General features: G+C 40.1%; 1 protein-coding gene across 3 annotated transcripts in view; it reads left to right on the top strand.

Moving 5' to 3' along the window:
* The window catches only part of sick (sickie), a 161,365-nt gene that overhangs the window by 40,109 nt on the left and 93,429 nt on the right, over nucleotides 1-27,827 (top strand). For 2 of the 3 annotated variants that reach the window (XM_017239992.3, XM_017239990.3), the window contains one exon: nucleotides 19,465-19,635. In XM_017239992.3, the coding sequence (XP_017095481.3) occupies nucleotides 19,465-19,635 (171 nt within the window). Of the gene's footprint in view, nucleotides 1-12,081; nucleotides 12,173-17,798; nucleotides 18,087-19,464; nucleotides 19,636-27,827 lie in introns of those variants that run through there. The other variant, XM_070277084.1, reaches the window with a different exon arrangement.

Raw genomic sequence — 27,827 nt, 5'->3', positions numbered from 1 at the left:
GATTCCCCACTAATCTGCATCAAAACATTTAGACGAATTTTTTTTAGATTTTCAATCAAATTTTCTAGGCGGTCTCCCTCGAAAACGGGTATTTCCCTGCCGTGGCACTATAGGCGCACTACCAAGGCTATATCTTGGCCGATATTCCTACGACTCTTAAGCGGAGTACCTTAAATAATTTGTAGGTTAATTCTCCACCATTTTTCTTGAAAATATGAAGTCCTACCAACCAATCCAAAAAACTAAGACTCCCCTAGTAAACTATAGAGTATTTTCGAGTGGGCCACTGCATTGAATTGCTTATGATTTCTTACTTTAGATAAATGGATATTTCTCGTTGATTTCACTTAAGCCCCGGCCACAGGGCCGAGGACATATTAGGCTGCCCTCAGGACTCCCTGGAGCCGGATTGTCGGTTGTGCCTCCTCATCACCATCATCATCCTGGGCGGGTCCTGTGACGATTCCGTGTTTGGTAACACGCTCACGTAATAAGCGAAAAAAAAGATGGAAGCAAGAAATAAGAGAAAAGGGCATGAATATAAAGAAATATAAGAAAAAAAAACCGGAGCTTTTTTTGGTATGTAAAGGTTTACATTTCATTCCTGCACGATTTGTCAAGTCAGCGGAAATCGTGCAGGCCTATCAGCGTGGCACAAAATTGAAAAATTACTTTGCGTGTGGCCGAACTTATGAAGAAAGTCATAAAATTCTTCTCCAACTTTTGCCTTGATTTGTGGTCGAGTTAAACGCAAACTTACCTAGGCAACTGTAACAACTTGGCCAACTAGCCGCAGGTGCTGGCCAAAAACGAATTTCAAAAGCCCCTAGAGAGCCGAGGACATTTACAAAGCTACCAAGCGGGCTGGAGCTAAGGCTGGCGGGAGGGGCGTGTCCAGGACTACTGGCAAATTGTCGTGCAAATATTTTCGTTACTTTCCGCACTGGCACTCGAAATTGTTTGGGGTTAATTAAGGACGTTACGTTTTCGGTGCTAAAGTAAACAGCCATGGCAGCATGGCTCCTCCTTCTGAAAACCGCCCGGCAATGGAAATTCAAATAAACTTGTTTCCGATGATTCTGCTGGTAGTGTTTAGATTGTTATTTTGTTTGTGTTTTATTTATTTTTGGCTTAAAGCAACAGTCGCTTGCATTTGGAATGAGTTGGTCTGTAATTCAACTACTTGTTGGTCCTTAAATTACTTCAAGTGTACTGGAGGGCGAATATAATCGAGATATCGTATTTTATAATAGTTGGGAATTAGTGTCGGAAATGGATATCAAGTTTTGACAGGTAGCAGTTACCAAGGGAAGTTTAAATATAATTAGACCCTCTGGTCAAAGGTGGTTGACGTTACTTGGAAATATATATCCTGTGTTTGGTTTTGGGTTACAATGCCTTGCCTTAATACAAACTATTTTGATGTCTTGGTTTTGCGAGTCTTAGAAGTACTTGTTTTCACTTTAAATGACTACTTTTGTTGGTATTTACAAGATAGGTTAACATTTCTCTAGTAAACTTAGTTGTATCCTTATGAAAACTTTATCTAATCATTTATTTAAGATTCTCTACATTAAATCCACCAAAGACCTATTAAGGAATATAATATTCTAAAACACCAAGCTTTTACTACCGGCATTTCTAATATTTAAACAGTTACTTTAAATGTGTGTTTTGTCCTAAATTCCGGCACTTCCCCGCAAATATGTGCGAGTATTCCCCAAGTGCCTCCCCAAAAATGTGTCCTTAGTCGTTGTGGTGCGTGTTAAAAAATAATTTCCCTAGATAATTTGACAGGACGCGTTGGGCAGTGTCCTGGTCCTGGATGGAGAACTTATCCTCCCGCTCCACCCCCCTCGGATGTTGTTTTAGCTAATAGCAGGCAAAGTTTGAGTCTGCCAAAGTTTTGTCGAAAACTTTCTTTCGCTAGATTGTTATTGTTTATATTTTTTTTTCTTTTTTTGGCATATAAAACTTTGCGTGTTGTTGGTATTTTTTTTGTTGGCAGAAGTTGTTTTGATTTCATTGTTTATTTATTTAGATGTGAATGCCAGTCGTGTGTTGATTTAATTGAGCCAAATGTGTTATGGGGCCATCAAGTTAATTGAGGGGTGTGAGTGGATCCTTTTCTCGTTTAGTTAATTATTTATTTTGTCCTGGGAAACTGCGAGGGGGAAAAGCCGCTTATGAACTGAATAAATACGTCACCCCAAAAGTATGCAGCGACAGAATTGCCAATTGACTGCGGATGCCGAACCAAAAAAAAAACAACCAAACAGGGGAAGCTGAGTATTAATTTTACATTTTGCGGCAGACACACAGAAATAATAAACAAAAATATTGTATTGTATCGTTTAAATTGTTTGTGCAACTCTGGAATATTTTTGTTATTTTTCCCCGAATTTTCGAGACCCGTACTTTTTGGTAGGCTTAAGCCCAAAAACGTGACCTGGACAGGCGGCACATTGTTTGCTTAACTGTTGTTATTATTCCCTTTCAATATTTGCCAATGTGAGTGGGTGTGTGTGTGGGTGGAAAGCTTTGCGAAATGGAACTCGTCTGGTCCTGGTTCTGTGTGAGTGTGTGTGTAAGTGTGAGGGGGCTGGGAGCGTGGTCTGACCCAAAGCTACGTCCGGCTCGGCCCACAGGCGTGTCCTTTGTTCTTACTGTGTGCTGTGGCAGCAGAAAATAAACAGCAACACACAATGGCAACAGGAAAAAATTGAAAATTTCGTTAAGCCCCAGTGATGGGTAGGAAATATTTCTATTTTCGGTGGAAGGGACCAAAGCCCAGCCAGCTCTCGACTCCAGCGCCTACTCGTATTTGTGTAAACAAGTGAAAGTGATTTATGCATAACAGTCCGTCCCGCCCATATCCGTTCAACCTGTCAGTGAAATAATTCCCCCCAAAACACCCCAATACCCCAAAACCCCCCGATTCAGAGGATTCAAAGCTCCAACTTCACGTCGTTGTTGACTCAGCCGAATGATTGTTTCAGAGTGTCTGGATTTGTGTCCTTTTTGGGGCATAAGTAATATACAAATATCTCGAAAATGTTGGATGGGGTTTAATGGAATCGTTTGAAAATGCGAGATGATTCTTTAAAATAAGGCTTCTTTGAGACATTTCGCTAAAATTGGTTATTCTCACATTGGACGTCTAAAACGTAAAATAACGCTTAAAGAAGACATTTGCATACCCTTCTGCCAATTAAACATAATGGCTTAAGTAAAAATGATCAAAAAATTAAAAAAAAAAATTAATTCGAATATTAAAAGTTTTAAACTGTGGTCGGCACTCAATACATTGATATAAAATTAATGCATTAGTATTAGTAACGAATAGCAGAAGAGAGGCTGCGAGCATGACGTTTCACACATTTATAATGTGTGTGTGCGGCAGGGCTCGGGCTAAGAAATTACCTAAGCCCTCGGGATAGGATACTATGTTTATGCGATGGCAATCACGAATTCTTGAAAGCGTGATATATATAGATACAGCCCCTGGTTATGCGAACTATTCAATTTCGTGATGTTTTAGTTGAGATAACTTTCAGACTGATCAGACTTTTACAAAAAGAAAAAAACGCGATGGATAAAAAGAAATTCTTCATTTACAATCGGCAAATAAGAACCAAAAAATTAATTTTCAAAGTCGCTAGATTCGGCATCGCATAAACACAGTAATAGTTAAATAAATAAGAAAATCAGGTAATCAGGTAAGGTAATCAAACATAATAAGAAAATCAGAACCCGATATTAAAGTGTCCAAAAGAATCTCGTCCAAGATCTCGCACAGGATCTCATTTAGGATCTCATTCATATGCACACACGAATCGGCTGAAATCGTGAAATGAAAATATAAAGCCGAATGGGAAAAAACACAGTAATAGTTAACTAAATAAGAAAATCAGGTAATCAGGTAAGGTAATCAAACAAAATAAGAACGTCATAAGAATCTCGTTCAGAAACTCGTCCAAAATCTCGTTCTCGATCCCCTCTTATGCTGACAGGATTTTTTTTTAAATAATAAAATTTAAGTAACGGAAGAAGCGTCATCGAATAAAAAAATAAAATAAGAAAATCAGGCACACGGACACGGATTCTGCTCGTTCAGAATCTCGTTCACAACCTCGTCCGAAGTCACCTTCAAAAACTCGTCCGAAATCTCGTTCACGATCTCCTCTTATGCTGACAGGATCTTTTTTAAAATAATAAAATTTAAGTAACGGAAGAAGCGTAATAGAATAAAATAAATAAAATAAGAAAATCAGGCACACAGACACAGATTCTGCTCGTTCAGAATCTCGTTCAAAAGCTCGTCAAAAATCTCCTCCAAGAACTCGATCTACTATGCTGACACGGATTCTGCTCGTTCAGAATCTCGATCAAAAACTCGTCCAAACACTAGTTCGCGATCTCCTCTTATGCTGACAGGATTTTTTAAAAATAATAAAATTTAAGTAACGGAAAAAGCGTCATGGAACAAAATAAATAAAATAAGAAAATCAGGCACAGGGGCAATCCTTGCACGTCCAAAAAAAATATTTTAAAAGCACAAAAATTAAAAAAAAAAAAAAAGATTAAAAAATAATATTAAAATAAGAGAAACCTATTCAGTGGGGCCCAAAATCAGACTGACCCATCAGTACTAGCCCGCACTCGCCTTTTATAGTTGGTTTCAGTGTTGAATAATTTTCAACAAAACAAAACTTTCAAAAGCCTAGGGTTTCCACAAAAGATAGGGCTGACAAGTATTTTTTTTTTGACAATCTATCGAATTACAATATTCCTAACGTTTTATCGATACTATAAAAATATCGATGTTATAATAAATATTGAAATAATATTTAATGATAAACTAAATGTAAATCTGGAATCTAGATTCTAGAAGCATAAGGCAAATCCAAGCATATTGGTCCGGAATGTCTCCTTCTCTACATTATTTTTAAAGAAAAATTTGTAATAGCCTCTGTAAGGGTATTTAAATGTGAGATATATTGAAAAAAAAACTTCAAAGGGACAAAATTTTCCATAATGCTTTTTTTTCCTGTTTTAAACATTATTCTTTCGAACTTTCTATTTATTCTCAATGAAATCCTATAAAAAAATATTATTTCTATAAGCTGTCGTATTCAATGGCTATATATCGTTTTTGTAAAGAATGTGAGGTTATTAGCCAATAAGGGACCTAAATGACCCGTTTAAGCCCAGACACAAAGCCACTCAGCCACTCATCCAAAGACCATATCAAAGGCGGGTGTAAGCGCTCATTTAAAGCCAAACCACATCACAAACTCCAACTGGCACTCAAACTCACACATGCCGACCCCAGGATCCCATATTATGAAGGACCGTTGTAATGTAATCAAGTGTCCACTCCGCAGACGTTGGAGCTGGTCAAACAGAATTACGTTGACCAAAGCCAGCCGACATAGCCCCCCAAATTAATTTAATACAAGCAAAAAAAAAAAATTAAGGAAAAACACAAAAAAAAGGTGGGGAGGAGAATGAGTCGCCAAAGCCGGGAAACATTATAATAAAATTAATCTCCATTTGTTTGATGGGGTGGACGACGGAGCGAGCCAGTCTGGCTTGGAGCCCCGGCTTTATTAGCATCCAACGAGCTACTGGAGCCAAAAAGTGGCAATTATTCATTTTATGAGCTCTCGCTGGAAAGCATGTGAACCATAAAAATTAAAAATTAGCCTCTGGCAGCTCTAAGGGGATTATGTAACACGCATTTGATGCAGTCGAGCCGGGGGGTGTGCTGCGGGGGGACTTTCCACACAAAAGAGTGGCCTGGCGGAGCAGTCACCCTTTCAGCAACGTTAAAGTCAAGAAAATGAATATTTATGCGACATTGGGGAGGACACAGGGCCCCGATTACCTTACCACTCCACTCCCCAATGTCGACCATTGTTATATGGCAAGCACATGTCAAAATTTTCACAGCTCAAAATGGAAAACTGCTGCCGGCCAAAAACAGGCTCCCATTGAGCCTTGGATATCCTGATGGAGGAGGGCTCTGGGCTAGGTGACTGGAATTTTAATGGGTTTTGTTTTCGCCCCGGTTTATGCCCCGGTCCAGTCCCATTTGGTGTCTATTCAAAAATTAAATCCAATTATCAGTTTAAAGACACTCGTTTGCTCCGGGGATTTGCCAGCTCATATGCCAAGCTACAAGCTACGAGCTACAATTGTAAGAGTGTGGTTGCCCCGAAATCCCAGATCCCGGAGACTGGCAAGTTTTCATAATGCAACAAACTTTCATTTTAATGAGAAACTTTTGTTTGGACCGCACTCCCTTGTGCAGGATATGGTTTCCTTCGTGTTTGCAGTTCCCCAAAAGATGCAAATTTTCGGAGCTCGGTTTGAACTTTCAAAACTGAATTTGAAAGGTTACAGAGCTTGGGTTCCTAACTGGAATTTGAAGGGTTTCTTATGTCGAGGTCCTAACTAGTATTTAAAAGGTCATAAGGCTGCGTTTTCAAATGTCAGTTGGAGTGTCTCGGAAAGGTTAATTTTCTAGTCGGAATTCAGAACTTGCAAAGCAGCCAAAGGTGAAATTTATGGGGTCTCTTGCAGAAACTCCTTTCAATGCGGACATTAAATTTATTTATTTGGGGTGTTAGCAATAAACTCTGGCCATTATCGATGGGATTTTTCACCCTTAACTGTGAGTGGAAGAGCTTTTCGCTGACTGATTTGTAGCTTTGGCCTGTCAGGAACTGAAACCGACAAGGATCTCTTTAAGGTGGCGAATAACTGAAAGATTTGTGCTAAGCCCGAAAGTAGGCAATACCTCTTGCGGGCCTAAAAGCCCTGGCCAAAAGGATTTACAATTTGTCTGCCCTTAGGAATATATTCAACAATTTGTGAACAGAAATACTTTTCTTGGCCTGACCCTTACGCAAGAAATATTAGCATAAATGTCCCAACCTCAGGGCTTGGCTCCGAATCTCTAGGCAGGTTAAAAATTCTAGAAATGTAAATAAAATCAACTGCGGATGCCCAGCAACTGCTCCGAAAAAAGGACAATGGCAGGAAAAATATCATTCTGAAAAGCTTGACAGCCACTTACACATGTCAAATGCAACAACAGCAAAGTGGATAAGGCGAAGAAGAGAAGAAAAAATACACAAAGAAAAGGGATAACGAGTAAAACGGATATTAGAGTATTAGACAGGATGCTGGGTGACATGGTTGCCCCCTGGTGCCTCCACTCCCTGACATCCTTCCCCGAGTGCTTGCCAGATGGTCAGTGGACAAAGTTTCCCCTTTTTGTTGCCTCTATTTCAGTTTTTTTTTTTTTTTTGGCCAACCAAAGGAATTTTTTCTGGTATTAACTACACTTGAAGCGTAAAATGAAGCCACGAATCTCTTGGATAATGCAAGGAATTTCCTAATATTTACCAAACCAGAGCTGGAAGGTTAAAGGGAATTCGAAATATTTTAAATTCCGCCTCCTAATTGCTGTTGATATTTTGGCCTAAAGCCATGGGCCACGCTGGTAACCTAATCTGTCCGCGCTAATTAGCTTTTTGTGTTCATTTTCATATTTAAATGAACTTTAATTGGGTTTCCTCGTTATAATTCTAATTTGTGTCGTCTTTTCTTTCGTTTCAGGTAAGCCGATTTTGCGATTTTGTTTGTTCCACGTGGTAAGTGGATTAGCACTTGGAAGTTTGCATTATTAAAACCTAATTATGCCCGAGTGTCTAATCGAATTTTGGGTAACTCGATTATTATTGGCATCTGAAGAAATTACTAAAGTTTGTGAAAGGTAAATGGAAAGTGAAGTAAGGCCTTTAAGGTACAGACTGTAAGTAATTAATATTTAAACTTTTAAGCCCTCTTCAGCATGTAGGGCTTTATAATAGCATCCCTCGTTAGCCTATCTGTAACCTCCACCCAATAATAATCTCGATTTCATCACTTGCATCCGATTAACCGACATCGTAATCCCCATCATGCACCTGAGCGACAAGCCGCTTTCGTGGCTCTTTGTGAACTGAACATTACTCGCTCATTAAGCTCCACTGGCGTTCTCATTAAATTTATACACAATTAATTGACTTTATGACCAGACATGGCCACGAAAGCCGAAGGCAAACGCCTCCTGCAGTGGCCCCAGTCAGTGGCTTGCAGTATGCCATGCCACCATTCTACCCTAGTTAGCGCATCATAAAAAACCTTGCAAATATTTCCCCCCATAAACACTGGCATATAGAGAGGCGTTCGGGTATACGTATATACGTATGTATATATGGACATGCCATGTTGATACATATTACAGTTCCCATGCTCACGCATCAGGGCTTAAATAATAAAGCCAGCTGCCTCAGACGCGTGCTTCATGTTCATAATTATGTGACATCCGACGAGTTGCCACATGAAAGTTTAAAAATACTGCGAGTAAAAAGGAAAAGACAGGGCAGAATCAACCAAAAAAAATGAATGATAGTTTTGTATCGAATATATGGAACATAAAGTACCTTATAAAGGAAATAATATATTTTCTATAAAAACTATAAGGCTTAAAGATATAAAAAAAAATACCTTACTCAATATTAGGCCTTAATTAATATTGCTAACATAAGTCAAATAATTAAATGCATCCCCTTTTTTCAAAATTAATGGGTATTTTCGGAACCGACCTGCCAGAAACTGTCAACACATTGGCCCGTGTCTGGCAACATTGTTGCCAAGCAACATGCAAATGTTCTTCGATGGCCGTAAAGTTGGGATGGGAAAATTCGGAGGGGGTCTGGGGCTATGGGGCCAAGGGGACAGAGTGCATGGCTTTTACTTGTTCTTGTCCTCCTTCTTTATGTTTTATTGATGTTCTCAGAATGGTTTAATATGCTATAATAATGTGTGATTTGTGGTTTATTCGTAATTTACGATGCCAACACAAAAAGGGTGAGTAGTTCTTAAAGAGGCCTTAAATCGCTGGCCCATAAACTTGTTTCGCAACGCACCATTTGGAAATTTCTGGGTATTACCTTTAAATTCATTATTTTATGATTATGGCGGAAAACCGAACGACAAAATTAATTATAGTTCGTTGTCACAACTTTGAAAGCCTTTGCAGTTATGAAAAATTATGAAATTGTAACAACTCCTAATGAGTTACCATAAATTATGGTGCCGTGAACTCAGCTGCTGGAAAATCTCCCTCACACGTCACGGTGACTTTTTTCCGCTTTTCTTCCTTCCGCATGTGATCAGTCAAAAGTTTTTCCAACTCCGTTCATTTATTTTTGTCTGATGCTCACGCACGCGCTGTTTTCTCTAATAACGAAGGAAGTTTCCCCAGACGTTGCAGTATTGCAATTAATTATGAGGCACGTTGACAGTTTTTTGTTTTTTTTTTTAGTGTCGAGGCAGTTTACAACTTGACGCTATTTTTTCGTATTTTATAATTTATTTTTAGTAGCGAGTTTCCCTATTTTGACTTCGACATTTGGCGGCGTTGAACTTGACGCAATTCATTTTGTCAAAGATGCAGCGCCAGAGGCCACAGACACGCCTAGTTGGGACTGTGGCACATGTTCTGGCTCCTTCCTGCCCCTCCCAGGCTTCTGTTACTTGTGTTATTTCTATAAATACATAAAGCAAAAAGAACATGCACCTTATCTGCCTCTGGGGAATACCTAGGCATTGACTCAGAGCCCATATATTTCAAGCAAATAACTTTATAAAATATGTTTGAAATGTTCAAGTTTAAAGAGATTTAAAAATTGTTGAAACTATTTTCAAGGCTCTCCCTAAATCCTTCTATATTCCATTCAACTCTTTGGACCTTGAAATCTCTATAACGAAACTAATTTGTTTCTAAAGCAATCTGCCCATTCTGAAGTTTGTTGACTTTCCCCTCAAATCTCAGGGCCTGTTTGCTCTGATTGGAAGAATTTTTGGTTTTGAAGTGGCTCTTGTCATCGTCCTATAAATAGCCATCCCTCTGATACCCCGAAATACGGCTTGGCGCGCCTTTTGTTTGCCTTTTGTGTTAATTAACATGAGTAGTTTACTTAATTAGGCGTAAACTCTTTGACTTCTCACTTTTTGTTTATGTCTGCATGTGCGTGTCGGAGAATCGGAGTTGCAACCATAGGTTCTTAACTTGCCACACTTTAAGGCCGATAGATGACGCCGTTTTCACGCCACATTAACAGCAATTAGTCTTCATCAGTGCCACGGCCAAGAGCAGTGCCAGGAGTCAGCGAAAAATTTGTTGTATTGACTTTGGCCGCAGAAAAACACTGGAATACTTGCCAAACCGAAAAGGGAAATTTGCACACAACAACTAACAAGATGGAGTACAACCAGCCACTTTGGAGGGGCCACTTAGTTGCCATGTTGTTGGGACCCCAGGAGTTCCTGGTTCCCCCCGAATCCACGGAGTCAGGAGTCCAGAGTCCGGAGTTCCTGTTCCCGACTCCCGGCACCCGGTTCCGTGTTGCGGTTCAATGTCGTGTGCTTCATCCTAGACGGCTCTCGTTGTTGTAGCTCGATGCTTGTCAACTGGCAAAATTGTTTGTAAAAATAGCGTGTGGCAGTGGCATAAACTTGGCTAAGGGGGCACGTCGGGGGCTAAACGAGTGGACACGCTGCATATATTTAGATATTGTTGATGCATTGTCTGGGCTCAGTGGCGCTGACTGGCGGGGGTCCTTGCTGCTTGACAATTGCTTTTGATGCAGACGAAGTGCTGTCAAGGTGGCAAGCATCAGGGGAATGGGTGCAATGTAGTCTCTGCCGTCACGAGTGGCTCCCCATTAAATGGAACCCATCGATAAACTTCAGGCTGGGTTAATCAGAAGTGGTCTGGCTGCGGGATGTTGTCAAGTGGAGGTTGTTGGTGGAGCAGGAACCTTAGTTTTTATGGCCAATATTTATTACTATTTAAAGTGCAACTATTCATTCCTAACAAAGTTGAAAAATGGTATACTTTAACTAATAGTTTTAATTTAATGAACCCTTTTCTTGCCTGTGACTTGGCATGTTTTAGGGGCCAACATAAAAAAAGGCAAAACTGTTGCATGACTGGCACTCAACTTGTAGTTTTTCATTCTAATGGTTACAACGCTAATTTTCCACTAGCTTGACAGTTGACTTAACATAAAATTAAATGCGGATGTTTAAGTTGGAAAACTTTTAAAGTGCTTCTCCTTGCAAACAGGGGAAAAAGGAGCTAGGTCCTTTTGTGACTTTCCGTCTTGACTCTCACGTCCTGGCTTTTGTCCGCCCTATCAATTTACCGTTCGGAACATCCCCAGAAAGTATGCAAAAGATTTATTTTCTTTTTTATATATTTTGTGTTTTTTTCTCCGTTTTTTGTTTAACCATTTGCCTGAGTCAACATGTTGTTGCAAGGTCTGTTGTTGTAAAATGTAAATTAATTTCGACTTGACTTATTTGCATTGGCTGCCACCTTTTGCCAAACCCGCAGCCCGAGTCCTGCCACTGAAACAGAAAACTTTCCATCTTGCGTGATATTGTATTACAGGAACTTCGCCTCCTAGCTCCAAGCTCACATAGAAAAGTAAGTGACTTTTTCCTTGGGTTTCCTGCCTCATGAATATTTTCATTTCATTGTTTCGAGCTGCTTTCCCTTTACTCACTTTTTGTCCAAAATCTAATTGTTTATTTTGTAATTTAAATCCGAGAGTGGGCCTGAGAGTACCGAACGGTATGAGTAATTGAATATTGGGTGAGTGTGCTCCGATTTTTCTATGATCGCTTAATCCAGCCGGCAGAAACATTTCCGTTTTACAAGAATTTATTTTCGTATGTTCGGAGGCGATGTTGCCGGCAAGCTCGAAAATGTTGCTGGCATTTTACCAAAAATAGATTTTCCCCAACAGCGAGAGGGGCAAGATGTTCTCTATATCTCTATATATCTCCCCGATTCTCTCAGTTCGTTGGAGATCGCGTCGGGCTCCGGTCGGGAAAAGTTTTGGCTCCGTCCGGAATTGAATTGAAAAGCGTGTTTAGAGTTTTTCCTCAGTTTTTTGGCCTCTATCTAATGAATTAATTGCCCCATCTTGCGCTTCTCGTTTCGTTTCGTCTCGTTTTTTGTTTAAAACGCATTTCTTGAAAATAGTGCACCAAATGGTTTAATCAAGTGAAATTTATGTGCTCCGGAAAATGCAGTTAATTAAGTGTAAATAAAAAAAAGAGTTCACTTACCAGTCGCCGCCCCGGTATCAGGCGGGGGTGGAAAACGCATCTTTCCCGCCCAATCGTCGCCGACACATCAAGAGGAAATTATCGAATACAATTTATGTTCGGTTAAATGATAATGCGACCAATAATAAATCATTTTATGGAAAGCCCGAGTGTTTTTCTTTTTTATCAAATTAACAAACAGTTTAATTGAATTTCCAATAAAATGAATAAAATGAAAAATGGGTGGTCAGTGTTGTGGTTAATAAAGTCCACTCATTAATAGTTTTAAGCCACCGCGGATGTCAATTAATAAAATGGAGTGGCACTCGAAAAAAGTTTGAAATATTGTAGCAGACAATAGATTCAAATCATTTAAATAAATAAAGTTAGAGTGCAAAATATGCACTTTTTTTAAACTCGTTATTCAATTGAAAACCTAATTATTTGCATTTTTCATAGGGCCTTGAATAATTTCCTGGCAAAATGGCACATTACAGGCTTCAGTTAACTTGGTTGAGAGCACGAAACCCTTTAACCCTCACACCGATGAAGCCATTAGGCAACAATTTCTTTTAACCCACTCCCAGAGTCCTTTTTTGCTTCCGAGTCCTTTGATTTCTCTCCTGCCAAGCTGCTTTAAATTCGAACGTAAAAACAAGCTGTTAAAAAGGAGGTGCCCCCCATTCCAGAGTAAATTTTTTTTCGTTGTTTTTGTTGCTGCCTGTGGCAAACTTTGATTGTTTTCAACCCCGAGCAACTTTTCACCTTATTGTGCCTTCATTAGGCAACGCTTTTCGGGTGGCACGTTGCGTATGCGTAATATAAGCCCGGAGCTTCTTGAAGGGGTTTGGGGCGAGTACATCCTCCACCCCCCTGGACGTCAATTGCAGGTGACTCATGGCTGTTAACTTGGCCCGGGCACGCCATCTTCTTCCCGGCCTTAACAGCTGTTAACACGGCCCTGCCATTCGTGTGGCATAATAATAAGCAGTTAAGCCCATTTCTGTCCCCCAATCCACATTTTAGAGGTAATTAAATTAACGCGAAAAACTTTTTCTTTTCTTATGGATTTTTTGTCGGCTTGGCTTGGTTGAAAGGCGCCAACATTGTGCTCTGGCATAATTAATTGAAAACATAATTAAAAAGGTTTTTTTTATCCCTGGGGCAAGTGCAGCATTATGGGTCAGCTTTTGGGCCATTATGAAATTGAATTTTCGGGGTACTTCTTTGGTCTATTTTTGGGCACCTCCTGAATATCGATTTAGGGTCAGCTTAGGGGTGGGATCAATTCCTCTGAAATATTTTAGACTCGAAGCTGGTGGGTTGTCAAAACACTCACGTGTCACTCACACTCGTTCGGACCAAACAACACACATCTGTGCCCAATTGCCCGTATAGCCATTGACTTTGCCGCAGATGCCGGCTTTTAGTGCCGGCTTCGGTATCCTGTGTGTCCTGTGTGTGTATCCTGCGGTCGACTGTGTGGTCATTGCGGCCTCCAGAGCTCGGCTTTCCATTCCCGCCCGGTGGTCAACCATTCGGATTTTTCTTCGTTCTGTGCAAATTTTATGCAAAATTAGGCAGGGAACTGATGCATCAAGCAATTAGTTTAATGTCTGTATAAAACAGCTTTCATTGGATTTTTGTTTAGGTGATAGTACAAGTGTTATTGTTGGGGGAAATGGACAGGAAAATGCCCTATTAATGCTAAGAGATTTTGTGTGTGAACCTCGATAATAGCCACAACTAAATGGGACACTAAATGCGTTATTTGCTAATGAGTGTTTGTTGAGATATATAGGCAAAAATAAAGTAGGATTTATGGATAAAGCTAGATGTTTAATCAAATATTTTAAAGAATAGCTGGCATAGGAAAGAGAGGCCCTTTATTAAGTAAGTAAAGTACGTCTAGCCTGCTCTTTAATTTCATAAAACATAATCATATTAACAGGATCATAAAACACTTATTATTAATCAATACCAATTTCGATATTTCATGTTCTGGCCCAAGTACATTTTTTACCAATTGTCTGCCCCATAACACTTCAGCAGACAGTAAGACCTTTTAGGGATAACGCCCCCAGACGCCGAACCAGAAACCCCCCGTGCATCGCTAATTTGGGCACTTAGCTTTCCCGCAGCTGGGAACTCCCCATCAAACACTAAGGACTAAGGACCTTATCCAATTGCCATAAAAGTGCCGCCAGCACTTTACCACAGTCGCAGAGAGCTGAAAAAAGTTTGGCCAACTTGTCGGATGTGGGATGATAAATATTTTTTATACATTTCATTTTTTGTTCAGTTTTTGTGTTTTATTTTTTTGTGTAAAAGTTGTTCCTTTATTTTTGGCATCTTTTAGTTTGTTGATTCGTTTTCGGGCCAACTGGGTCATATACATTTTTGATGAGTTGTCATTATTAAAAGCGAGAACTCACCCCCAGCAAGAAGGAATATATATATTTCTTGTGTGACAGTTGGCAAGCTAGAATATCAGTCTCTACTTTTACTTTTTACTTTTTTCTGTCTTATTGTTGTTTTTTGGCCATCAGCAAAAATGTTTATTCCCTACCCAGTACCCCGAAGACTTTTAATGTTTATTTGGACATGCCTTTGCAACTTTTGTTTCTCGTAATTTGTTTTGCCTTGAGTTTCCTTTAGTTTTTGTGGCTAATAACAGAATTGAGGCAACTGAGCTGTCCATTAATTGTGACACGAATTGTTATCAATTAATGAATGAATGAAAAGCAGAAATAGAGAGCTCGAATAGTACGAGTGCTTCTCTTTCCGAGTTCTTTCTGGCCTGCGTGGGCTGCGGAAATTGGCCATAATCATTTCTGGTCTATTTTATTCACTCGACACACCTACGCCAATGGCTTTCATTGTGTGGACAAGGGCTTAGTTTATTGGCCTTTATGTGTGATGAACAAAATTATGGGAAACGTGTCAATGAAACGAGAACGAAACCACTTTGTTGGACTAAATAAACCCCAATATATTTAGAAATATAGTCTTTAAAGAGCCTAATACTTGTTTCAAAAACTTTTTTTAAATAAAGGACCTATTAATGTCCTTCCTCAGAAAGGCCTTTAAAGCTTATATTTCATAGATAATCGTTTAAAGACACTTTTATGACTTTTTTATTTGCTTGACCTCTCCCAAATGATGTCATATTTTGTGCACTCACTCCTCCAACCGTGGCTGTGTCAACAAACTTGGCTTTGATATGAAACTCAGTTGATTGGGCACATCAGCACATTGCTCCAATCAGTTCACTTCCCTTCAATGTCTACCATATTCCCAGCCCCTCCAGCTGCCCCTCTCCTGCCCAGGAAAATCAAAGTCGCCGGGCAAAAGGTGTCCGAGATTGTTTTGACATTACTTTCAAATGTCAATCGCCTGTGATTTGATTTCTTCTTTGAGGCTTTCATCGACTTTGGCTAAATTGAGTTTCAGGTGGTAGTGGGAGATGGCAGGGAGGTGGGCTCTCTGTTGGGTCAAATGCGATAAAAGTAGATAATACAATCCAATTTAATGAGGTTAGACTGTGAATGGGGCGAATGGGGAGCACAAAGTCATATCCTGGGGTAGATTTTCTCCTCAGACCCCAAGGCAGAGTGCACCAGGGGTGGCGAATAAGGATTTGGGAGCTCCATTTTCAAAGGAACTGACAACAGGTTGTCATTGGTTTCCAATGAGCCTATCGATTTGGCAGGGACGACAAATTTGAGATGCTTAATATTGAATGCCCATTCACACAACGTTTCATAGCAGTAAGGTGGTTGACGGCAATATGTATTGACGAGAAAATCTTCAATTTTGTTAGCATGTACCTTCCTATTTTGAAACGCACAGTTTTTCGTAAATTATTTTCCAATCCAGCTTTTGTTCAAATCCTTCTCTGTGTTTACACACCTGACTTCATTTTGGGCACAGAAAATCCTTAAAGCAGCTTAAAGCGCCTGCTAACTGCCAGATAAAATAAATTCACAAAGGGCCTCTGGGCACACGTCGTTGGAGTTATTTAACAGCCAGCAGACAACATTTACAAACGTTCGATTTAACATAAATTTGACGCCACTTCCCTGCCACAAACCCAGCCTCCTGCCGCTCGCACATGCCCCGCCTGCCACCTGTCGGTGCTGTTTCTGCTGCTGTCATGCAAATTCCAATAAACTAAAGTACCAAAGTAGCGACTTTTTTGATAAAGAACAGACCGAGCAGCGAAAGCGACAGCAACCCCTCGAGGGCGGTTATATTTTGTATTTCTTTCCATTTTTTTTTTCTCTCACTTTTCTGACAAGCTATAAAATTTTTATCAGCATTACTTTTATTTTGACATCTCAGTGACATTTCGCAGAAAGTAAAGTAAAGTACTCGAGGCCAAAGTTCAACCACTTCCCCGAACTTGCAACCCCCCCCCAGAAAGCTTCACACACTCGATAAGAACGCCTTGGCAATGTGGGGCGTGGCTATCCTTTGAGGTTTCTGGCTGCTTTTTCATTTCCTAAATGGCTGTTTGACCTTTTTCGTACTCCAACGAAATTGATTTCCTGGACGATTTGTCAACCCCTTTTTGGCCTAAACTAAAATTTATCAGGCCAACAAAATTGCTTGGCCTACACAAATCTGAATTGCCGCTGACAAGGGTGTCAGTCCCAATTATGCATAAGTCCACCCCCTTTGTATATCGGGGGGGCTTTGCCAGAATTGGGGACCCAGAACCCATTTTCTGGCCAGGACCAACCTGTTGTTGATGGCGGTCCTGGTCTGCCTCTGTCGGTGGCACTTTCATTTTCAATTAGTTTGCCCAAGTGGGCGTGTGATTTTCAACACGCTTCTTAAAAAAAAAAACAAGTATAATAAAACAAGTATGAACGGGGTTGGAATTGTTAACGAATTTTGAATACTCATTAATTAACTAGCCAAGCCTTAATAAAAATTTGTAACTATTTAAAGCTAAGGATAGCCTTGCCGAGAAATGGTCTTCTCTTTTATATTAAAACCATGCTTTGCATACTTACATAGTTTTATTTTAAGCCTGTCTAAGGTGAAGCACAGAAAGCATAATTTTAAAATCAAATTTTCAAATATTTATAAAGATTTTCCATTAAGTCTTCATTTAAAATGTATGAGCCACATACTGAAGAAAGTGCACATCACACCCGTGATATTTCTAATATTAACGAGTACAACCTGAAGATGGGAAGTGTTTTTGAAAAGGGTGAAAGTCAGGGCCTTGCCTAATGTTTTTTATTATTATTATTATTGCCGAGTCCTGGGTCCTTTCTGGCCCCGCTGATAAGCCTTAATGTGTTTGGCGCGCGGTGTTTCAATAAAACTTTATCATAATTGACATTTTAATGGGGCTGGCAAAAAAATAAAAACACATTTTATCCACAAAGACTACGGCAGACTTCCTTGCCGGCAAGTGTTGAAAGTAATTTTATATTTATGAAACGGTTTGGTTTTGTGAAAATAAAAGGCGTTGAAGGGACTCGGCTCGTAAATTGTACTGCGGCTGAAAGGTGCATAATGTGTGATAAGTACACAGGAATAATGGATGAGTTGGGTTAAAATGGGTTGCTTTTTCTCCTAATGCCACTAAATGTTTATAATTTTAGACAGCCGTGCATTGTTTTTACAAGACTTTAAGTTAAAGAATAAAATAGAAATGATTGAATTGCTAAAAAATAAAACTGAAAGCCCGTTTTCCATTCCGTTTGATGAATGACTTTGTGAAAATTCAAACAAAATGTGTGAAAAAGAGTGAAAATAAAATATTTATCAGCTCCATCAATCAGTGAACCTTTCCAGCCAACAAAAAGCAAATAAAAATGCTGGCTCGCTGTGTGAGCTACCAAGGCTCCTGCGATAATATCAACGGCATCCTGACGCGTGACTATGCAAAGGTTCGTATAAAATATCAAGGAACAAGACTACTAATGGAACTAAATTAATTAGTCGATGGAAAAGGGTAACGTTCTGTGCTCAATATGGCAAACTAAATTGAAGTGACACTGTGGAATGGAAAATGTAGCTCCATAAACAAAAGCATCGCATATCCAGACAGACTCGGACTCGGAGGGGAGTCCGTCCGGAATCAGAAGAATGGGTGCTTGCAGTCTATGAAAGTACCATAAGCCAGAGTTGCCACTGTTGCCAGTGACAGTGACATTCGCCCGGCTATTTTCCACTAACAAGTTTTCAGTTTATTGTGGAAAATCCAATGCCAAAGCCAAACCGAAAGCCAAAGCCAAATCCCGAGCCTAAAGCAAAAAAGTCTGGGGGAAAGTTGCATAAGAGAGCTCAAAGTCCTGGGCCAAGTCCATTGTTATGTGCTGGGCTGTGTGTCTGGGCCCTTTGAGATGTAAAGCTGGCTCGTAACTTGGCCGTGGCAACAAATGGAATATGGCTAAACAGCCGAGGCCAGAACAGAGAAAACACAGAACACATGGACAATAATAGAATGGGAGCTAGACAAACAGAAGTCGCTTGAATGGCAGAAGGCTGGCAAAAGATAGCAAAAGTACAATGCAAGATATTTTTATTGCCAAGCAAGGCGAACATAAAATGTGTCGCATGCATATGCAGGAGGACAGGACAGCGGCCAGGAGGGGGCTGCCACATTAGGATTACCACTGGCAGGGGTTATAATAAAACTATATAAGGATGTGGCCAACGATGTGAGGGCAGCAAAAGTCTGCAAAGCTAATAAAGCCTCGGCCAAAAAACAACATGTGTATATGACAAAGTTCAAATACTCTAAAGATTAGGTTACATAAAGTTAGGGAAAGTTTTTCTGGTTAAGAAAAAAGGAGTCTGCACAAGTTCATTTAAACTTAAAATAATATAAATTTATTTTCCAGTCCTCCGTAATAGTTAAATTTATGAAATCAAAATTTTCCAGACAGACATGAGATAAAAACATGAAGGACATCCCGAAAAGTAAGAGGGCTTGAAATAGATGGAAAAGGATAAGGCTAGAGGGACTGCCAAACAAATATAAAAAGGATTTTCCGTTTTAGCCAAAATGTTGCACAGCTTTTCTTAACGACTTCCAAAGGGCTCTTTGGGAAAACTGTCTTCAATTTTAATTTGTTTGCCCAACGCCTGGTGCATATGTTGCTTCTCGTAGGATGGCTAATGATTTCCTGATAACCAAATTGTGTAAAAGATTGCAACTTTTGCTGTGCATCACAGCTCTTCTCTTAATTACGTCCTGAATGGGCCATTAGGCACTCGTTTAACCAACATTTAAATTCATATACTTTTTGATTACTTTTACAGATCTACACAGACTGGGCCAACTACTACTTGGAACGTGCCAAATCAAAAAGGAAAGTCACCGACCTCTCGGCCGACTGTCGCGATGGCCTCCTACTGGCCGAAGTCATCGAGGCGGTTACCACCTTCAAGGTGCCCGATCTGGTCAAAAAGCCAAAGAGTCAACAGCAAATGGTAAGTCACATGTTTTTTACTGTACTAGTAGTTCTTCAAAAGAGAACCCAACAAGATGAATAATCTGAATTAAAGTCCAGTCAGTGACTAGCTGAAAATCCTTTTGGCATTTTCGCATTTTATCCTTGAAAACGTGAAAAAATCTAAGCGTTAATTACTTCACCCAAAAGCTCCATGAGTCAGTCTTCTTTTTTCGCTTTAATTGTTTTTGTACACGACAAATAGAGAAGTCGGGAAAAAAAAGTGGGAAAAACAGTGCAAAGGCGGCTAAAGCCCAGACCATTATACGGCATATGCAAATGCAGGAGGCACAACGTGGAAATATTCACCCACTCTCACACACACACACACACGTTCGAGTGTGGTGTGGATTTGAAAGGTAGATCCGTCATTGGGCTGTTGGCCGCACCACCACGATACCCAGGTACCACGGGGCGTATGACAAACTTTTTCATCCGTGCTGCGGCGGCTCGGAATTCAGTTACGAGTCGGAAAATGATGATTTCCGCCGCACTAAGCAATCTGGCGGCAGGTGGCAACTGGCTGGTGGCGTCTCTGATTGAATTGGAATGACGATGATGATTTGGGAACAGCAGCGGTTGCTGCACTTCACTGCATTTATGAAATTAAAATTAAAACTGCAAACTTCTCTCCGTGTTTCGAAAAAGGAGTCGAGTCCCAAGTCGATTTTTGTGCTTTTTTTTCCTCCTTCTTTACTTTTTTTTTTGTCTGGTACGTGAGATGATTGCCCAAAATGCTTTCGCTAGGCTCTTTCGCGCTTAGAACCTAAAGGCTCCCCAAGGTTCTTGCCACTTCTGCCTCGGCATATATCCTTTTTTTTTTTTTCTTTCAGTAAGCTTTGAATCTGCGGCAAGTTCATTGCCGATATATAAACAGAACTGTGAACTGCGAGAAAGCAAAGACTGAGGCGACTAAAAGCGGGTCCATGAAATAAAAATTTATTTCAACTTTGTCAGTTTTTGGTTAGTTGACGTTTTGCATATTAAATAGCCACGAGGGACTCTTAGACAGAGATGGGGCACAAGGCCAACAAGTGAGATGGCAATAGACAAAGTCTTTGAGAAAATGATAAGCTCAGCTAAACGTGCCCCGTTGTGGCACGTGATGCACCAAATAAAAAGCGAGAAAAAAAAACACAAAACAAAAAACCAAAAACGTGAAAAAAATAGCTGACAAATTGCCAACAGCGAACTTGCCTCCAAAAAGTGGGCGTGGCTGTGTCGCGTTGACGTATGTGACATGGGCGCCAAATTGGGTTTATTCGAGTTGAAGAAGCTCCGAAGCCGAAGCAGGAGCAGGAGCCATCATCCAGTGCAGAGCAATGCATTTCACATTTTTCTATATATATATCATTGACGAGTTGGTGCCTGGTGGCTGGTCTAACAAACTCAATTTGCCAATTTGGCTGACAAATATAGACGGGAAAAATAAAGCCAAAATTAGTTGGTAGCATGCGAGATGACAGTGATTGTAGGTGGTGGTGGGTAGGTACTAGGTGGGTGGCAACTGTAGGTGCATATTTATGATTCAGTGAATAGAAAAAGACTCGAACATTTTCACGGCAAATGGAGTGAAACACATATACAAATATGTGTTTAGGCGAAAATTAAACCTCTATATTTGCTGGGAAAATACAATTTTAGAAAACCTGCTCACCTTTTAATAATTTAAACTAGGTTTTTAGGGAAAAGTACTGTGGAAAGTGCTATGAACCCATTATATGACCTTTAAGCTTAAGTACTGCAGGCTCAGATCTATCCTGGTAGTTATAGTCCCATCCTGCATACATATCCTGACTCATAACAATGGCCATATTCCTTCTCTTTCGATCTCTGCCTTCGTGTTTTCCATTTCAAAGCAAGCAAACAAAGGCATTTGAAAAATTTTCCCATTTACAGGGCGGTGCTTTTTGTTGCAAGCCGGAAACTGCTTTCCACAGCGCCTCCCCTTTCATTTCCCATTTGTTTTTCATATTTGCATGGGAAAATGAAAAATCTGCACCCTAGCCGAGACACAAACCAAGTGCAAGTAACTCAAAAATGAAAACGTAAAGGGGAAAAAAATTGGTAATAAAAACCTGTGGCCAAGACACATTGGAACAAATTCAATAAAAACAAATAACACCGTGCTGAGTGCATTGAGTGTAGACTAAAGTAAATTTTATCAACTTTTAAATCAAATATTAAACTTTGGCTAGCTTTCTCCTTTTCTTTCGAGCGTGTTTCAGTCCAAACTTTGTAATAAACTTTTCTTAGTCTTTCTTCCCCAACAACTCCCAGCCCACTTCTTTTTTTCTGGCCACTTTTTGCAAGTGCAAACTTTACATGAGGGTTTTCATTCCGCTTCTTTTTTCTGCCCTGCAACACGTAGTGCACATTTTTTGTCCGACTTTGCAGCGTTTTTCTAATGAGTGACGACGAACCAAAAGAGCCGAAGGACTCGGGCCAGAGTCAAATGTGGCTGGAACCACACAGCTTCAGCGGCAAAAGGCAGATGGCAGTGGGAGAAAAAGTGAGAAAAAATGGAAAACGAAACTCTTGAAAAATCAGCGAAACGTAAAAGTGTTCAAAGTCAACTTTAGCGACGGCTCCGACTCCTGGCAACGCCTGGCAAGTCAAAGTCGAAGCAGTCCACCAAATTAAAGGCCACGAATATACATAGTCTTTAAGTCGAATCACCTAAAATGCTTGTTGCGGGCCAAAAGTTTTCGCAACTAACAGCAGAACAAGTTGTACGAAACTTGAATTAACCATGAAGGGTTGAGCCGGAGTCGTTAAGACAGTTTTATGAAATCGTTAGCGACATTCTCCATACTGTGGTCTCGAATGCGAAACTATATAATGACTTTGTTGGCATTGCACTCGAAACAAAGTTTAATGGGAAGCAAATTTGATTTTAAATCGTATTGAAAATCCTAACTCCCACAAAAACTAATTCAAATATATAACTTTAAATTGATTTCCCTCTTGCTGTGGCTTTAAAGACCCAGTCATTGCCGTAACAAAGAGCAATTTGTGCAAATTTAACTCAAATGAATTTTACTTCGCTACTAATTTGATTTCCACTCTGAAGCTAAACAAAGGGAGCGTGTGGAAGCTCTAAGCCAAAAAGGTAAAATGGCCAGCTCCTCCTCTTCTTTACACACACACACAGCTCGGCACTCGAAGATTTTCCCAATCAAGTATGTAAATAACGCAAATGTATGTGCTAGCCGAGCCTTAAATGGGAAATTAAATCAAAATAAGCACATGCTGTGTCTAATATAATTGCCAGTCTTGCAGTCTTTTGTCCGAACGGTATCCTTCCGTCCTGTCTTTTGCAGGCGACCGACAACAGGGAACGCCTTTTGTAGCCAATTTCTTCCTGCATTGATTGGCCTTTGTTGTTTTTACCGGTATTTTCCATAAGCTGTTTTCAGTTATTAGCAGGAGGCAAACATTCATAACAGTAACAAACAACAAACAGGCCAATTATTATGTAATTAAACTAAAACAATAGCCCAGATATAATGCGCTTCAGTGATTTGTCAGTCCTTTTTACAGAGAAGTCCTTGTTCTTGTCTAGGCCATTGTTGTTTCGACTTAAAGTTTGTTTGGAATCAGTCGGGCTTAAATATTAGCTTGCAAAAACCACTACCATAAATGGATGCTTTTTTAAATACAAACAAATATAATCCCCCACTTTCCAAATCGGCTTAACGAATTAATAAAATTTGTAAAGCAAAGTTTACCATTTTTGATAATAAATGCGTTGCATTATTTGTGTAATGCAACTATTTTTCTTGTTTGATGCCACTTCCATTTATTTAAACTTTGAAGCCCACTTAAGTCGAAAGAGATTGCATAAAAAACCATCCTGAAAAATCCTGAACAAGCTTTATTCCATCTATTTTCCCTGGCCAAGTCCTCACCTGTCGGGCTATCTCAGGGCTCGATGTTCAATGGAAAAGCTTACGTCTGCCGTATCTAAAATGAAATCTGCTTAGGTGGCACGGCAATGGGAGAAATGGGAGACTCTTACCTGGACTCGGTCCTGGTCCTGGACTGAACATGCAGCATCTGGCCTCAAATTGAAGTTCATTAATGCAGCACGACTTTGATTTATTTTTAGGGAAATTCCTCTCATAGCCCACATAGTAGCTCAACGGCCTGAATCGCATTCCTTTTTATTCCTGCACCGTTTCCTTGGTAAACAACAATGCAACGTTTTTATGGCAACATTAACGTTTACAATCCCACAATTGCTGGTTGGGGGCTAAGCTTTTTCCCCATGTTTACTTCAATTGGCTAAATTTAGTCGACTTCGGCTTGCCCAATCTCCTTACGGGCCGCAACAAAAGGGCAACTTTACGAGTTAAACAAACAAAATAAAAATTTACTCTGCATTTTTCTATGTTTTGCAATTCACAATTGCGTGGCATGAGAACAAAAAATACAAAAAAAAGTTTTGTAACCACAAATCAGGCGGAAAAAACTTTCTGGGCCTGGTTAGCCAACCAGGAGGCAGGAGGGCCTTCTTGCACGTGCAGCATCCATAAATTCCAGAAAATTAAGTTGTACCAGGACAGGGAAATTGGGAGGTGCAAGTGGGCGGGGCAACCAATCAATGGCTGCGCCTTCTGTGTTGCATAAATTAGTTACGGCACGTGATCCGGCCCGGTCTCGGGCAAACTTTCAAGTACAGTTGCCGCACTAAACTTTAGTCACCGACACCCACTCTCCCGTCCTAATGTGCCGATTCTTTTCAATTATAAATATAGCAACTCTAAGCCTTGTTTAGGTCTCGTATAAGCCAATGTTGGAGGGTCATAGTGGCAAGTGCACTTGAAATAATTTCATTGCTCATACGCCCTGTGTGACACGCCACTCTAAGACCTCAAACAACTTTTCGGCAACAATATTACTTTTCTTTATTTGATTGTTTCTTTTGAAGTGGCTGAAGGTTAAAGCAAACAAGGCATATTTAATGGCATATAAATTGTTTATGAGTGTTTGTCAACTAAATGCAGGAATTTCAGGAATATGAAGCTGAATTTCAGGTTGAACAACGTAGAACGTGGATACAGACCGAAACCTCATTGTATTTCTTGTGTTTCTCATTCGATAGCATATTTAATATTATTTATCCTAATTTTAGAGTATCTATAATGTCCCCAGGATGCAAACTCCGTACTCTGGATAGTCCAAGTTCATTACGAGGGATTTTGTGTTTTCGTTTCTGGCTACTCATTCGTCAAAGTTTCGCCAAAGCTTTCTAATTACAAATGTAAATCCCCCTTCAGTCGTGTGTGTTTCTGTGTTTTCGGAACTTTGTTTAGCTTTTCCACAAGCTCACGGACCGGCGGGTCGTGTTTTTGGGCGGACGGGTGGGATGGATGGGGCTAAAATGCTCTGTCTGGTACTTAGCTGTGGTCATACTACGATAATTGTCATTGAGGGCTGGGGCCGGAGACCCAGAATCAGACAGAGCTAGTCCGGCATTAGCCAAACCGATAACTGGCCCTTGTCGCCTGCTGGGCCAACTTGACATGGACATGGACATGGTACCCTTGTCGGTCTGGATTTCTGGATTTTGTTTTCAGTGCGGTTATGGTCTCGGTTCTGGGATGACGGGATTCTGGTTCTGTTTTTTTGACTGTTTGCTGGCCAAACAAACAAAAGCGGAAGTGAATTACACTTCAATTGCCTGGCTAAGCTCCTCGAACTTTGGACCGAGTCCAAAATGTGTAATGTGTTGAAATACATTTCTATTTCGGGTCTGTTTTTTCTTCAACCAACTCTTGCCAAGATTCACGCACTTAATTAGACACGGGGCCTCCTCACTGCGGTTATGGACGCTGCTGATGCCGATTCTCCTCTAATTGCATGGGATTTGTGCCTCCTTTCGACGACTTCAAACGTTGGAGCATAGAAGCGACCTCATTTCGAGAGCTCTACAAGATGTACCATCTAAATTTAGATGCAGATGCAGACTTCCATACACACGCTGTTCGTGTGGCCACAGGTTGACCCAGCCGGCATATATCTTTGCCTTCTCCTCCTCCTGGGCTGCTTTGCGCTCAGAATTTATGGCCAGCGAACTTCTTGTTGACATCATTTTTGGAGGCCACAACGAGAAGTTCAATGCAATTTATCATCGATTTGCTTATTTGTGCCAGAAGCCACCCACGTGATTTAAGTTTGGAATTGTCAGGGTTATTGCAGCTCGAAGTAAGGAGCTTCACGATTCACGAATTTTGGATCTCAAATCCCAGCATGTGGCAATCTCCTGATGATCTTATGAATGAGTTACAGTTTTAAAGAAAATAAAGCTTGTTTATTAAATTTTATTATTGTTTGTTTATATGTTTGTAACTGTTTTCGGAAAATGTTTAAATTAAAAACTGTTTCTATAAAAATGCTGTCATTAAAGAGTACTTTATAAACAGCTTTTGGAAGCCAGCTCTTTTGGTTTCCCTTCCATTTATTTTTTTTTGGAGGTTGGATATTCGTGATCATCATATAGATTTATCGATTTCTGCCACTCATTTGTGTCTGGCTGTGGTTTTAGTGGTTTCTGCCTGTCTTTAATTGTCTGTTGACTCGCGGGTTTGTTCTGGCTTGTAAATCACTGGCCATAGGAAGACAAACTGCAGAACTTGGCCTACTTTTTATACCGCAACGCAAATTGGTTTCGTTATTCGCTACCGCCCGTCCTGCACGTTTCTGCAATTAAAATTTATGAAACTATTGAACTCCCGCCATTGTAAATGAATGAATTCCGCTCGGGGACTGCTCTGGTCGACAGTTTATATAGAAGCGTGTGCCTGGGTGTGCGGTGGGAGAGACAGAGGCGGTGTTTATGAGTCCATTCAAGGGAACAATAACAAGAAAAGATCCATCAACACGAAGACAATGAGATGCTGGATGCCTGGGATTGCCGGGGACTGCGTACCTCTTTGATGACTTATTGAAAATTCCATTTAAAATTTGTTTACTCATTGCGAGCAGAGCGAAATAGCAGACAGGCATTTCGTACACCCACAGCACTGTCAGAGAACAAAAATCGAAATTGAAGAACCAAAATGTGTTTATGTCTGGGCTTGGGGAACAACAACAAACACTGGGGGAGTCCAGATAATAAAATGTTATTTCAGCAACATGTTGCACAAAGTATTGGGGAAATACGATGGATCATATTTGTTTACACAAACTTTTCAATTCATTCAATAGACTTTAAATGGGGCAATATTCCAATAACCAGGTAGCAGTTTTGTAATTGAAAATTTTAAGAAAAGTAGGAAATAAAAAGTATCTTAATTAAAGTGCCCAAAATTTAAAGATTATAGCATGAAGGTCTGTAAGGAGTATCTCCCCATTTAGGTGAAGTATAAGTAATTCTTCAGGTCATTATATTATCTAAAATAATTCTCGAAAAACCCGCCAAACTGTCATCACTTGATTGACAATTTTGGAGTCCAGCAATATTTCCCAGCGATCGTCGTCGTCTGGCAACAAAATAAAAACCAGTCTGGCAGACAACAAGCTATAGCAACATGTTGCAAGCTATACAGCTGGCCGATCGATGGGCAAACAAAACAAAAACATAACCAGATGATACTTGCCCCAGTACAACAAAAAAACCGGAGTCGAACCCGATACCGAAGTGGAAGCTAAAGCCGAAGCCGACCGAAGAATCAATGATCATTGATCGTGGTTGGTCGGCTTGCCGGCTTGACAATTCATTTCAAAACCAACTGTTGCTGCCACCGGACGTGTTTTCGTCAGCGATTCCCAAGCGGTTCTGTCTCTACTAATTTTACGCACTTTTATGAGTTTTAAGCCAATAAATGTCACATTTAACCAACCGAATTGATGGCTAATTAAAAGCCACATTAATTAAGTGCGAATTAAGTGTCCATAAATAATCTCATACGCGAAGAACTTGATCAGCAAAATTTTGTGCTCGAGTTTTGTGACAGTGTACTTGCTGATTTCATGCAAATTTTATCGATGATTTCTGAGGCCTGAGAAAGAGAAAAGTTTATTTGTTTAATTGCTAACGTTGATTGCCTTAAATTTCCAGGCTCATAAAAATGTGTGTTTGTGTGCAAATTCCGCAATAGATTATACCAATTAAAAAATTTCGTTCAAGAGTGTATTTGCCTTGCTCCAATTGTGTCTTTAAAGTCG

This window comes from Drosophila bipectinata, chromosome 2L (assembly GCF_030179905.1).
Source record: "Drosophila bipectinata strain 14024-0381.07 chromosome 2L, DbipHiC1v2, whole genome shotgun sequence".
NCBI lineage: Eukaryota > Metazoa > Arthropoda > Insecta > Diptera > Drosophilidae > Drosophila > Drosophila bipectinata.
This window is presented reverse-complemented; position numbering and strand designations above follow the sequence as displayed.